This window comes from Quercus suber, unplaced genomic scaffold (genome assembly GCF_002906115.3).
Source record: "Quercus suber isolate HL8 unplaced genomic scaffold, Cork oak 2.0 scaffold_376, whole genome shotgun sequence".
Lineage (NCBI taxonomy): Eukaryota > Viridiplantae > Streptophyta > Magnoliopsida > Fagales > Fagaceae > Quercus > Quercus suber.
Window position 1 is genome coordinate 353,732 of NW_027069828.1, and position 15,473 is coordinate 369,204.

The 15,473-nt window shown below is 34.1% G+C and overlaps 2 protein-coding genes across 2 annotated transcripts; both read left to right on the forward strand.

The window, feature by feature from the left end:
- The first annotated feature begins 1,115 nt into the window (after positions 1–1,115).
- On the forward strand, positions 1,116–5,535 carry LOC112007560 (vesicle transport v-SNARE 12). Its single transcript, XM_024039916.2, has 6 exons — positions 1,116–1,403; positions 1,548–1,644; positions 3,407–3,465; positions 3,582–3,770; positions 4,623–4,793; positions 5,048–5,535. The coding sequence occupies exons 2-6, from the start codon at positions 1,548–1,550 to the stop codon at positions 5,201–5,203; spliced, it is 672 nt and encodes a 223-aa protein (XP_023895684.2). The 5' UTR covers positions 1,116–1,403; the 3' UTR covers positions 5,204–5,535.
- A 797-nt stretch (positions 5,536–6,332) lies between these two features.
- On the forward strand, positions 6,333–10,745 carry LOC112002860 (uncharacterized). Its single transcript, XM_065760645.1, has 5 exons — positions 6,333–6,950; positions 9,520–9,619; positions 9,713–9,848; positions 10,192–10,287; positions 10,381–10,745. The coding sequence occupies exons 1-5, from the start codon at positions 6,560–6,562 to the stop codon at positions 10,516–10,518; spliced, it is 861 nt and encodes a 286-aa protein (XP_065616717.1). The 5' UTR covers positions 6,333–6,559; the 3' UTR covers positions 10,519–10,745.
- The last annotated feature ends 4,728 nt before the right edge of the window (positions 10,746–15,473 follow it).

A 15,473-nucleotide genomic window follows, 5' to 3' on the forward strand; every position in this document is an offset into this window, starting at 1 on the left:
CCTAGAGTGAACAATTATTTATTTATTTATTTATTTATTTATTATTATTATTTTTTGCGTCAGCTTTCATACTTAGCCTTAGTTTAGTGTTTGGTGACTTGGGTGGACATCTCTTTCCAACAAAACTTGGAAGAATAATGATAGTAGGATACAAAAAAAAATCTTCACAATCTTTTCACATGTGGCAAGTTGTGATAGAAATACCATAATTTTTATATGGTCCCGTTACCGACACTATTTTAATTAGTATGAATGTTAATATATTACTTCAAAAGTTGTGATAATTTTAGGAAAAAATTGTCCTTAAATTTATTGAAATTAAAATTCGTGTGGTGTGTGGTTGGTGCCAACGTGCCATAGAATTACTCTTATGTAGTTTGGTTTGAAGTCTGGACAACGATGAATTTTGTTTGCCTTCAATTATTAATGCTTCTTCAAGTTTAAGTTCTTAAGGTCATATGATACCTATGAAATTTTGAGTTTGAAATCTTTTTCAAACATCTTAATGCCATCTTTAAGGGATTCATTTTTGTAATAACTTGGTGTGTATGGGATATGAAGACTAGTATACCTGAGAGAATAGTCAGATACTCAAAAAAAGTTTGGATACCCTTGTTTGTAAAAGAAATAAAAAAGTATTAGTTCCTAAATAATAAACAACCACATTTTGTAAGATTGTTCCTCCTCTTCTCCAGATAGACAATCTCTCACGAGTAAGTTTTTACTTCTTTTTTTGCTTTTATTTTTTAAAGCTACGATTTTGATCCTTCGCTAATGGGTGAGTTAATCTCAATTTTATTCATATGCATTTTATTATGTCAATTTCTCTCCTTAATAAAGTCCACAACCTTTAAAATCAAATCTATTTTATTAATACAACATCTAAAAATGAAAAAAAAAAAATTTTTTGATACTACTAGTAGTTAACAAAATTTATTTTGACTTTAAGAATAAAAATAAAAATTATCACAATATATGCATATAAAAACCAAAATTATAATAATACTTTTATTTTTAATAAACAAAAGAATTCAATCCTCTTCGAATATCTGTGCAGTTCCCCTTCTTGTACACATCACGTTTATTATTTTCTTATTTTCTATCAATAGAAAAACATTCTCTTTTACAACAAAAGAAGAAGAAAAGAAAAGCCTTCTACAGTGAACAGAGAATCTAGAGAGCTGTCCGAATTGGACGTGAACTTAAAAAATTCTCGTCCTTTTCGTGAATTTACCATTACTTTTTACTTACCCCAAAAGTCAGAAAATCCCTAAAAAACCAAATCACAGAGAGTCACACACAACTCAAAGAAAAAACAAAACACAACCAAACAGGACCAATCGTCAAAGCGGCCGATCACCAATCTCCGATCTCCGATCTCCGATCGCTCTTCAAATTCAAAGGTTAATTCATTTCTGATCTGATATTATTAACTTCAATTTTACTCTTTTCTTCTAAATCGATTCGGTTTGAGTTACTACTATTACAAACTAGGGTTTCAATCTCATAATTTTTTCTTTTGTGAATTTTTGATTTTTGGATTCCAGATGAGTGTGGTATTCGAAGGGTACGAGCGCCAGTACTGTGAGCTCTCTGCAAATCTCTCCAGAAAATGTAGCTCCACTGCTCTTCTTCCTCATGGAGGTACCACTCTATAATTCCCTCTTTCTTGCTACTATGTCATTTACTAAGTGTTACTGTTATAGCCCTGATTATCTTGATTGGGTATTGAATTGAATATGAATGTGTTGAAAAATGCTTTGCTTTTTTTAGCTTTTAAACCTTTTTTTTTTTTTGGTAACAAATTTAGCATAAAAGTTACCAAAAACTATATATATATATATATATATATCGATAAATGCTATACTAATAAGCTACCAGAAATAAGCAATTCTCAAAGTGACACTGTCAATCTGAACTACATTATATGAAGCAATTATGAGAGCACTAATTGTAACTTGAGTACTACGTTTGGGAATAACGTAAATTTGACTAGCGCTTGCTTTCCTTGGGACAACTATATTACCTTCTACGTATGAATTTTTTTTTTTTGGGTGGTTTAGAGGAAATTAGTGTGTTTGCTGAAAATGATTGTAGGAATAGACAACAACCTCGTTTAGTAAATGACTTAATGGATCATGGATGATCATATGAACTGCTGCGTAATTGGTTGGAGGATTTGGAGCTTTTTTCTTAACCTTTAACTTGATTATATGTGTATATATATATATATTTGAATTGTTATTTTCCTATGATCTTAGCAATTGAGGGAGTGTTCAAAAACATTTTTTTTTAGTTTTTTTTTTTAGCGTGTGCTGAGTCCCACATCGGATCATGTACTAGGTCAATCTGAACTACATAATATAAGTGATTTATGATAGCCCTAATTGTAACTTGGCTACTACTCTTGGGAATTGCGTAAATGTGACTAGCGCTTTTCTCTAGTTTTACTAGTTAGTGGGTTTGCTTAAAAGATTGGAGGAATAGAAAACAACCTTGTATAGTTTTGCACAAAATTTTACTCCAAACTAGTTTCGAGGAAAGTTCCTTCAACCTACTATGTGGCAACCCAATAAGCATCCACATGTACTTTTAATGGTCATAAATGACTGAATTAGTCCTGTGATTAAGATACACATGGATGATCATATGAACCACCATGGAATTTGTTGGAGGATTTTGGAGCTTTGTCCTTTAGCTTTAGCTTTACCATTTATATTATTTTTTTCAAATGATCTTAACAAGTGAGGGAGTGTAAAGAATCATTTTATCCATGTAATAATTGATAATGCAGTATATGTTTATTTTAGCATAAATGGAATGATATTGACAAGGTTGTATGGTATAGCAAGAAGTGGAAATTCTTGTCACATCTGAACAACCCCATGCTTTGTCTTGGAAAATGAACTCATTTAGCATCTCCAATATGAGATGTTTGGGCTATTCTTGATTTGATTTCTGGCATAAAGTGCTTTTGAAGCATATCAAGAAAATGGGATTTGATAAGCCCATATGTAAATAAGTATGAATCTCACTGGGATATAGCAATCCAATTGGGGCTAAACTAAGCAAGTGATATTTCATTGATTAAGTAAGAGTTATAGAGATAGCAACATCTTTATTGAAGCTTGGTAAGTTGCAATGACGCCAGAAAATCTTTAGCATTTGCTATCATCATTTTGATTTGGCACCACAGCATCAGATGGTCCATCTAGTTGTAAGATTAACAATGAAAATTTTGCTTCTTAGGCCTTACTAGTGTGCTGACTGCTTCTTAAAATCGTTTAGGCTGAGGTGGTGGTGTGGAGAATGAATGCAGTTTTATAATCAGAAAATGTAAAATATCCTTTTTTGTTAGTTATGATTTTATGAACTGGGAACCATTTTTTTTGTTTCTTTTGTGCAGAGCAGAAGCAACAGAAGGTTTCTGAAATTAAAGCTGCATTGGATGATGCTGATGTTTTGGTACTGTGTGGAAGATTTCCATTTTATTTCCTTTGCTGAAAATTTGGTTTTTTTTTTTTTTTTCCTATTTCTTTTTCTAAAATTTATGCATGCAACTTATTTTTTCCTGGGGCCAGATTCGAAAAATGGACCTTGAGGCAAGAAGTCTGCAGCCAAGTGCGAAGGCTATGATGCTTGCTAAGTTAAGGGAATATAAATCTGATCTAAATAAGTTGAAAAGGGAATTTAAAAAAATCTCATCACCTAATGCTGATCAGGCTTCCCGTGAAGAGTTGCTGGAGTCTGGAATGGCAGATGTGCATACGGTATGTCTGGATCATGCTACTCCCTCGCTTTTCCATTGTTTTTAATTTTCACAAACTTTCCCTTATTTTAAGCAAATCGTGGTTCGCTTGGTTCAAGAGTTTTGAATTATATTGGATTTCTTCAATATGAAGATATGATCTTTGTAACTTGTGACACTTTATATACTGTTTTATCTTTTGTATTTATTTTCTGTATAATTGTTATTAATTTCAAAGCCAAAATTATTAGTTTCTTTGCTAATATTTTAGATGAAATTGAATATAGGTTTATAAGCATCTCTGGGACTTCATCTTTTCCTTTTCTTTCTTTTCTGCAATGGATTGGAAATATTTGTTGATGAAACAGAATAATGAGTCCAGTTGCCTGCCATTAGCTAAAATTCTTCATTTCACAGTATGATTTCATTGGATTTATGATTATCAGCTTGTATATGCGTTTCATGTCATTGGGCTTAGAAGCTCTGCCATTTTGAATCCTTGTCTACAATGCTTGTTCACAACCACATTCCCCAATAGGCTGTAAAATTCACACACTTACTTCTTCAAGCTGCAGAAGGTAACATGGCGTTACTAGTGTGAAAGTGACAGTTCGAATGCATATATTTTTAGATTTCTCATATTACATTTTGAATGCATTTATGTTCAGATTATCATCTTACAATTTGAATGCATATATGCTTATGCTGTCTCTCTCTCTCTCTCTAGAATGGATTGGATTTTAAAATTTAATGTTCTTTTTGTCCTCCCAATTATTAAATAATTTACCTGTCAGATCTGATGCAGATGTTTTATCTACTGTATCTTTGTTTACGAATCTTTGAAGTCATTTATGGATGATAATTTTATATACAGGCTTCTACTGATCAGAGAGAGAGAATGGTAATGTCAGTAGAAAGATTGAATCAGTCAAGTGATAGAATTAAGGAGAGTAGAAGAACCGTACTGGAGACAGAAGAGCTTGGTGTCTCAATCCTCCAGGATCTGCATCAACAGCGTGAGACTCTCCTACATTCTCATCAAAAGGTATGTTTTTACTTAACATTTTGTTTCTACTTGTGGTTCATTGTCACTCAAACTTGAATTCTTCCTGGTTTCCCTTTATGTCAATGGGGACCCAATTAGCAAGCCTCTGTTGAATACAATTCACATCTTCCAAAGGACCAAAGCATAAGTTTATACCTAATCATTGTTGTTAGGGAACCCAGTATGCAAAAATATGGCCCTGATGCAGCAGCAGTGAGTGAATTTGTTGAATAATTATTATTTTCATGTTGCAGCTTCATGGGGTAGATGATGCCATCGACAAGAGTAAAAAAGTTTTGACTGCCATGTCACGTAGGATGACGAAGAACAAATGGATGATTGGATCAGTAATTGGAGCTCTTGTTATTGCTGTCATCTTCATCTTATTTTATAAGTTTTCTCATCGTTAATTTATACTTGACTTTGTTTTGGGGGTACAGATGATGTTCTCCATTGCTTTATTTGCTTGTTGTATATAGCGGCATTAAATGTGTTTTATACATATGCTTGGTATAATTAGCAATTATATCATACCTAGTGTGCTTACCTTCTCTTAGCATTCTGTTTATGGTACATAAACATTGAATAAGTGCTCCATGCTCAACAATTGGACATTTCTTGTATGTACTTAAAAGTGTACTATAAAGCACTGATGTTAGGGGCCAAAGTCTTGTGTAGGCATCCTGTAGCTGAACAAGTGAACAAAACATCTGTACTTTACTATTTTTACCGTTCTGCTGTTTCATGTGTTTTTGAATTCTTGATCCTCTAAGCTAATTGGTGGTCTTCTCTATCAAATTTTCATTATGTTTTTGTTTTTTGGTTCTCTAGTTCTAGGAAATATATGATTTAATTTTCTATCAAAATGAAAAAAAAAAAAAGAAAAAAAAAAAAAAGATCCTTGGATGAATATCTTGTAGAAGTCAATGTTAAAGTATATTTGTTATGTAAAATTATGTTTTATCTTTGCGTTCGCGTTAACCACTTTGGTTGAAAGGTGAACTCTTCAGCCCACGAATTCCATAGCTATGGCGGGTTGGCCCTAGACTTCCATCTTTAGAAGAACAAGTATTACTAGGTTACACAGTGAATGGAGGAATTTGTGTGTGTGTGTGTGTGTGTGTAGTTAACATAACACTGGAGCCGTCTGGAGGTGATCAAGACATGGAGCGTAGCGTAACAGTGGTAAAGAGGTCTGAGGAATTCGGCACTCGGCATATCTAGTGGCCCATTTGCCTAACTTGTTTCGGCGCTCGTACTAAAATTTAGACCCTCATTTAACACGAGATGCGCTCACGTACTGACCTTCGTTTAGCATTAACTTAGCTACCAATTCAACTTTTTTTTTTTTTAAGTTTATACATTAATCCTCTATTTTAAGAAACTTTTTTTTATAAGAAATTGAAAAAAATAAAAAAAAATAAAAATAATAATGAAGGGAGGTTCAGAACAATAATTGAGGGACGGTTTGACCCTCAACCCAAACATAATGGACCCGTGATCACCGCTACTACTATAAAGGGTCCGTTTCAGAGACCAAACCGGCCCGGACCCACCTACAGAGGTGTTCAAAAATATCAGCAGACCAGAGAAACGCCAAAACATTTCGTCTCCCTCCTTCCTTTCCTAACCTAACACGCTGAGAATTCATCCCAATTCCTCCAACTTATATTTGAAAAAAAAAAAAAAAAAAATCAAACCCCCAAAAATTATTCAAATTAAAAGGAAAAAAATAGTGATTTTTTTTTCTTTGGTAATCAATCAGCATGGACTCAGTGTCGTCAGTGTCGCCCACGATAGTTCTTCCTCCTCCAAGTGACCCACTCCGCCCTCGACGACTCGTCGTTTGTTCTCTAACCACCGCCAGTACTCACAAAAACCACCGCATCCCTCGTCTCTTTTTGTCTTCGAGGAGGAGGAGGAGGAGAGTTGTGGAAGTTTCTTGTAATTGGAGAAGTAGCGGACGATTCTCACAGCAAGAAGAAAATAGTGATGGCGATGATGAGGAGGAGAAGGAAAGAGAGGAAGTGGAGAGAGCACTCCACATGGACGGGACCATTCCTGGAACTTCAAACGAGTTCGTGAAACAGGTGTCGTCCCGTGCCTACGACATGCGTCGACACCTCCACCAGACCTTCGATTCCAGCAGCTATGATGGTATTTATTATCCCCTTTTCCTTTTTNTTAGAAATAACAACTGAATGGGCATAATTTGTAAATCGAAATTTAAGAACTGAATTTCTGGGTAAAAGTCTATACAGAATTCAGAATTTCTTCCTACAGCACACCAAAACAATGAATTTTTTTTTATTTAAATTTAAATTCTGTCATGCCCCAATATTCTGTTTACAAATTATCTAAGTAGCCTCCACATAATTTGACAAGAAGACACAGCATTTAACAACTGTACAACCAAGCTATTTAAATAACAAAAATAAGGACTAGAAATGACAATATCTTTCTTTGCGGCAGCTCTAATACATTGTTCAAAGAGAAAACTAGCATTAATGGACACAGCAACAAGCCACATTTTGTTGAAGATGGTAATCATTTTTTTTTTCGTTATAGGTAAGAGTAATTATATTAACAAAAAATGAAAATAAAATAAATAAAAACCTACTTCATGCACAATGGCCACAAAGTAGACTAAAGAATTACAGAAAAAATATGCGGAGGGTAATGTCGTGAGTTTGATAGCCATTGGCTGCATGTATAATACACCAATAGAGACAATGTTATGGACAAGAAGCTCATAGGTAAAAGATAGTAGACACACATAAGAGCAGCTTAAGCATTTTTCATTATAACTCTATTGTTGATGGCAGTTTGACTCAAATATATAGTTGTATGATACCTGAAGATGAGTGACTTCAGAGAGGCCTACCCAGAGAGCTTCCTTTCTGCTCTGCCTGCAAAATCAACAGCCACCTTCAATGTAAGGTTACAGAAAAAGTGTTCCCATGTAAAGTAGGACAAAAAGAATTGACACATACCAAAATGAATAATGTAATATGGAGGCAGGTTTTAAAGTTCCGCTTTAGCAGCAGCAAGATTCTCTTTACATTTAATGATTCTTTGTTGACGAGATTCCCTTGCGTCCTCACGTCTTCCATTTCTTTATATTTTCCCCTCGGACCTCGAGGGAAAAATATAAAGAAATGGAAGACGTGAGGAAGCAAGAAGGATGTCGGCAACAAAGAATAATTAAAGCTAGGGTTGATTTTTGCTGATACTGAAGCAGTAGTTGAAAACCTGCCCGCATATTACAAAACCATGGGATGAACTTCTTGCTAACTTTTCTAGCCAATTGTTGATGTTTGTTGCCGGGGTGGGTGTTTTTTCTGGGTTGCTGAGAACCTGCCATAAATCACGTTCCTAGGCCTTGGAGTGCCCATGTTTCTTAGATTCTAATTAAGTCTGTTGGAATCTCATGAATTGTGGGAATTGTATTTACAAAGTATGGGAGTTCCCATAGACTAAAGACTCCATAATTAGAGGATATTCCTCAATTTAAACAGACACCTCCTCCTGAGTTATAGCATGATGTGCAAGGACCCTAGCCGGTTTGTTTGCTCTAGCCATGAAAAGTTTTAAGCTCCAATCTGTAAAGCTGCATGTTAAGACTATGATGTCCACAACCATATGGCCCCATGCCGATGAAGAAGATCACAAACCATCAAGCTCTCGTTTAATCCATGGTATTACACATTTGAAGACAGCCCTACTCATGCCTATATCACTTGCAGAAACCACCACATCTCATAAAGCTGCAATCTTCAGCTCCATTCAGTTCCCAGACCATACAAGAGGTTTTCACCTCGTGCCAATGACTAACCCCATGTGTTTCCTAACCAAGATTCCAGCTACAGCTACCTTGGAAGAAGGCACCCCCCGCATACTGCAAAGTTGAACTTACCAACCCATTACAGGGAGGCAGCCATGTAAAACAACATGTGGGTGCCCAAGATTTTTAAATTCACACAATATTAGTTAACTAAATACCTATAATATTGGTAATCCTGAAAATTTTAAATTCCTACCTACTGAACACAAATTGATACTTTGATGTTGGATTGGACTCGGAAGCTATTGGTGTGAGATGTTACTGTGTATTTGCAAGTAATGATGCTAAATGTGTTTGTTTGGTGGAGAAAACTAAACATGCAATCTGCTTAGATGCATGATATGTCTTATATGTTTTTTTTTTTTTTTTAGGTAAAAAGAGTCTTATAAGTTACAGGTACATGGTGATACATTTGGATTTAGATATTTCCATATACTTGCGATTGGATTGACTAATTATTGTTGTCCAAGCCATACCAAAAGTCTTTGGACTCAGTTGAATAGACCTGCTTTTAGTACTCTCTTTAATATGTTTTTTCTAGAGTGTTAGTTCATTTGGCATCAGCAGCTGTCTGATATGTGGCTTAATATTTAATTATTTATAGGAGTATTTAAATACATCTGCATCTTTTTTATGTCTATTGAACATTCAGTATTTGTGGTTGAGAAATATCATTATCAGTCATATTGTGCTCTTATCTGTTTCTATTTCTTATTTGAGTATTCCAAGTGTTACTCATCATTCATGGTTCAAAGAATTACATTGGTATGTTCTGTGATATGCTTTATTTCATGAGGCTTGTCATTCTGTTCATATATAATGTCATATTTGTTTTTCGATGTAAAATGCTTCTCATTTTCTGTCATTTTTACTCTTGTACAGTGCTGGATGCCAATCCATGGAGGGAAACTTCAAAGCCAGTCTATGTACTCACCCACCGGGAAAACCAATTATGCACAATGAAAACCCGAAGAAATCGCAGGTATCTTGTGGTTTGATGTTCGACTTTCTTTTGGATGATTGTCACTTTTGACTGAATAAATTGGTTTATTTGTTTTTTTCTTCCCTGTAACAGTGAAGTTGAAAGGGAGCTTGGCTTATTGTTTTCCAAGGGAGGAAAGTGGAGGTCTGGAATTGGTAATCAGGCTAAACAGTCAAGAACTGGTACAAAGTTTCAGATGCTTGTGGAGGATATTAGGGAGGGAGTGCTCGTAAGTGGTTAAGCTTTTGTTTTTGAATACTTCTTGTGCTGGAACAGTATTTGTGAACATGGAGACATTAGTAAGCACCCTATTATTTGTGTGTAACTGCAAATGCGTAGTTTGAGTTACCCTTGCTAACTTGTCTACAGTTTAATTATAAGTCTACCACCACCATTTCTGTTACTAATAATCCACGTGTCCCTGTTGGACCCCTCAAAACATTTATAGACATAACACTTGTGTCACCACATACCATGCCAATTTCTAGTTTGAATAGTTCAATGCAGGCTGTTTTCTTTATACTCTTTGATCTTCTCTGCTAGCTTGGTCAATAACTTGATTGTCATTGCAGGTATTTGAAGATGAAAATGAAGCTGCAAGGTATTGTGACTTACTGCAAGGCGGAGGTAAAGGTTGTGAAGGCGTTGCAGAGATAGAAGCCTCATCAGTAAGAAATGGACAAATCTTCAAATTTTGCAAAACAATTGATCCTTTGCAAAACAATTGATCCTTTGTAACACGCTTTCTAAATTATCTGCAGGTATTTGATCTTTGCCAGAAAATGAGGGCTCTTGCAGTTCTGTTCCGTCGAGGAAGGACCCCTCCTCTACCTCAAAGCCTTGAGCTTAACCTGAAGGCCAAGAAGCGGTCTTTTGAAGACACCGAGGATGTGGTATGAAGTTCCTCTACTTGGACGAATGTGGACCAGAAATTGTGATTGAACACCGTAACATAAGTTCTTTAGCCGGATCTATAGTATATAATACTCATTTTAGCTATCTCAAAGAAAGAAAAAAAAATGTAGTATATAGTATTTACTAATTCGTAATTTAATTATAGAACTCAAATAAAATTGTATATGTTGGTTTCTCTTCAAAGCTAATGATAAATCCACATTTAAAACAAGTTGAAGCAATGTCCATGGGGTGTCTACTTGATCAAATCTGATTTGTATCTTTCAGGCTGTAACTTGAGCTTGAATCTTAAACTTCTTAGTGATATACTGATATCTGTAATCTTGAGTGCATGAGCTGCAGGTGGGGGGCTTGAATGAATGGCAGAGGGCTGCCAATGACCTGATGGTCGCAATGGCTGCAGCCTGATCATTAAGAAGAGAGGCTTCTTAAAAGACCGAAATTCAAACCTGGATGATCGGTGCTGCCCAGGTTTGAATTTTGGTTTTTCAAGAAGCCGAGGGAGAAAGAAGGCATAGCCAAAGTCTAAAATTGAGCAATTGCATATATGAGGGGTATTATATACATCTGTTACATACGGGTTTTTTTTTTTTTTTTTTTTTTTTTTTTTTTTTTTTTTTTCAATTTGAACTACATTAAGTACTAAAGATGGCCTAATAAATGATAAAATATTCATATAAAAAACATATTTTGTTCCAATTTTCTCTGGATCTTTTAAAAATAAAAAATAAAAATCCAAGACTAAGTTTGCCTTCTATTTTTGGGTAAGGAATGTTTTTCACCGGAGGGATTTTATTTTTTAAAAAAATTTCAACAAGTGGAGAATGGGGGATTTGAATCCAAATTCAAGATATAGGAGTCTTGGCCATGGAAAGTTAATTCCTATGTGTTACCTTTTTTATTTGTGTGAATCAAGTAAAGTTAGGGAGATTTGACCTTCTAATTGAACAAAATAGGGAGAATATTTTCAGTATGTTGACTAGCCCATTGGGTACAAATAACTACAAGTATATTTGATGAAATAATGAAAAAGGGATCCATGATTCATGGGATTACACAAATTAAGGATCACATGAATCATATGGGGATTATACAGATCATATAGTGACAGAATGGGATGGTGGCTGAGTTGTAGTTTCCTTGTAGGAGTTGTCAACTTGTGGGCTGGAGCTTGTACAAGGAAAGTTATCTGCTGCATAACTGTCTGCCCTGTCCATGTTGTACAATTATCAGCTTATGTTATGGATTCTTTGTCTCTAACACTAATATTACATCATAAATAGGTGCAAAAGGGGTATTAGTATTAGACTTGGTATATTCGTCAGTCTAGCCCACTGGGCTTGGCCTAGTGTACTGTGTTGTAGTACACTTCTATTTTTTATACTTTACACATACTATGCCTATACAAGACTCTATATTGTACAATGTTACACACTTTATAGTTGTTATTGGGTTAGGCCTAGTATACTGTACTTGTAGTACACTCATATTACTTGTACTTCACATATACTATGCTTATAAAAAGCTCTCTATTGTACGTGCTCTTTATTACAATACATTGTATTCTGTATATATAAAGTGTGCAACACTACAATAGAGAGTTATATATACATAATATGTGTGAAATACAAGAAATATGAGTTTACTACAAATACAGCATACTAGGCTTGGACTAGACTGATGTACATACTCAACTAAATTTTTGCCAATAAATCTTGAAACCATTCAGCAGTTGGTGGTTTGTGGTTGTGGCTACTGGCTAGCCAAACTAACTGTGAACTACAATGCCTAGCCAAATATAGGTAGCACTATAGCTTAATAAAATGAGTATTATTATTATTTTTTTGCAACATCTTAATCTCCCACACACTCTCTCATCAATTTCTCTTTTTCATCATTGACATGAACGGGTTATAAAGGGTCATATTGAGGTGCAGAAGGCGACATGGTGAGGTAGGGCATGGCCATGTGGTGTAGGAGGTGTGGTCGTGGTCGTGAGACTGTTGTGTCTGTTTCACGGCGTCAATCTCAACGAGTTTGGTAGGGGTGGAGGTTGTTGGTTCTCTCGTGATCAAGGTTGCCAATGGTGGAGGTATTAAACTATTAATATTAATGTTTAAGAATGAGGTTTATGACTTTGCAGTGGTTTTGGCTTGAGATTTATATTCTAGTTCCAAACTTCCAATACTTTTCCATTCATTTCCAATATTGATCGTGAAACACCAAGAGCAGGAGGATGTTGGTGTCCAAAATTTGAAGTGAAATTTTTATTTAGGGTAAATTGCAAATTACATCCCTAAAGTGGGGGGTGTTTAGATTTTATACCTTGAAGTTTTAGAATTTTGAATTTTACTCCCTGAAGTTTGAGGGTGTTTGGATTTTATATTTTGATATTTTAGAATTTGAATTTTACCCTATAAATTTTAGGGGGTGTTTGGATTTTACTTCTTAAAGTTTGGGAGTATTTGAATTTTACACCCTAAAGTTTCATAATTTTTGAGTGTAAAATCCAAACACTTCTAAATTTTAGGAGATAAAATCTAAATTCTGAAACGTTAGAGTGTAAAATCTAAACACCCTAAACTTCAGGGAGTAAAATTCAAACATCCCTAAACTTCAGGGGTGTAATTTGCAATTTACCCTTTTATTTACTTATTCCTAGTGGTCTTAGGACAAAAAAAAAAAAAAAACTTTTGTTAATGGGTGTCCTTATNTGTAAATTCAAACATCCCTAAACTTCAGGGGTGTAATTTGCAATTTACCCTTTTATTTACTTATTCCTAGTGGTCTTAGGACAAAAAAAAAAAAAAAACTTTTGTTAATGGGTGTCCTTATATGCTTATTAAAGGAGCTTTAGAAGGGCTCGACCTGCATTAAAAAATAACAAAAGTTAATAAAATATATGAACTTTAAATAGAAATTTAAAGCAACTCGAGTGCCAATAACAAGTGATTCAATGACATTATACGGACCCAAATAAGAAAGAGCAATTTAGTTTTGATCTCTCTCATTTTCTTTTGCAGTTGTAGGTTTTTGGTTATGGAAGAGGGAGAAATGAAAATAAAAGAATGATTATATATATAGAGAGAGAAAATTAAAATGGATAGCTGGATGTGGGATTATTTGAAGCCTTGAAGGTGAATATCTAACATGAAAAAATAGCTTCTTAAAGTTAATATTCGCACTAAAACTTTGCCCAAACCCCAAAACCAAGTCAAGAATATTTTCAAAAAAAAAAAAAATTCTAAGTTAAGAATATTTGTTCATAAAATTCGGTATAGAGTATAGACAAGTTGATTCCAAATCTTGATTCCTATGTTGGTATTGAATTTTTTACATTATTATTTTTTTGGGTGTAATACAGAATTTGATTCCAAAATCCAAAGTCTTGAATGTTAAGTCGGTGATAGAGAGACCTTAGAGGTCAATTCCAAGATCCTAGGAATCCAATCGTGTTTAGACTACATAGGCTGATAGGCAAAGATAGATATAGTTGACAATTAAGTGATTGTTTGGACAGCGTCTACAGAGCCAGATGCAAGTATGTCTGTGGGACCCATGCTACAGTAGCAAAAATCACGCCGAAAGACTGAAAAATGCGTTTGCCAGTGGGTCTCATGCACTGTTTATGAACCACTAACAAAAATCACGCCCAAAGATTGAAAAATGCGTTTGTAAGTGATTGTTTGGGTCTCGTGTACTGTTTACAGGACCCATAAATCTCTTTTTTTATAAATTTTATTAAAATAGGTTCTACGGTACTATTTACACATTTAAAATTTATTTTACTACTGTATTTTCAGTTTTCAATTTTTAGTAAATAAGCAGTATCAAAACACATCCTTAATATTAGATCCAAACACACTAATGCGGTTTATAGCCACAAGCCCCACCACATGGAGGGAAAAATGTGGAATTTTCTCTACGTAATATTAATGAAATACTAATAAATAAGCAAAAATATGTGTAAATTACTTTTTTCCCCCCTTTAACTACAAATGAAATTGTAATGTTTTTCTACACCATAACGCTAAGTGATATCTTTTTTAATTATTCATTACAAACATTTTTTTCCCTTGGTTAGGATTTCCATAAATTTAAAGGGAGTCTAAAATAGGGGATAAAATAATCATTAGGGGAAATTACATGATAAAGCTCAAAGTTTATACCTTGTTTTATTTATATTAAGTTGCATGATTTTTTTAGTTCTATCAAATAAAACCCAAACTTGATGAAATAGTTTCAAAATTTGAAGTTTCTATCTCTCTCTGTTATTTATTTATTTAATTTATTCTAGGCAGTAAAAAAGTTGAGAAAACTTTTAACCATAAATTAAACTTTATGTTTTACTAAATCCATTAGAAGAAAAAAGAGAGAGAGAGAGGAGAGAGAGAGAGAGAGAGAGAGAGAGAGAGAGAGGTGATTGCCAAAAATCGTAATTGATTATGTAGGTTTTATAATTCCAAGAATAACATAAGCGGACAAAGACTTCAAAGTGAAACAATTTCATAAGTTTAGAACTTTAATTGATTAACTTATAAATTTGGAGCTGTAAAGTTGGGACCTTTTATATAATTTTTTAAAATATTATTAAAATTAAGGAATAATATTACTCAAATTTTTATATAGCTATATATAAGTCAAGTCAAGTTGAGTATTAAAAGTTCAAAATTGTTTATTTTAAAATTTTTAAACACAAGTTGAACTCAAACTCATTATCAAACTTGTAGTACACTCATATTACTTGTACTTCATATATATATTATGCTTATAAAAGACTCTCTATTCTATATATATATGATGTGTATAACACTGTACAATAAAGAGCTATATAGGCATGGTATGTGTGAAATTCAGTACACTAGGCTTGGACTATACTATGTGTAGGGTCAGTTTTTGTTGCCCAAGCCCAAAAGATATGGGTTAAAGGCCCAACGAA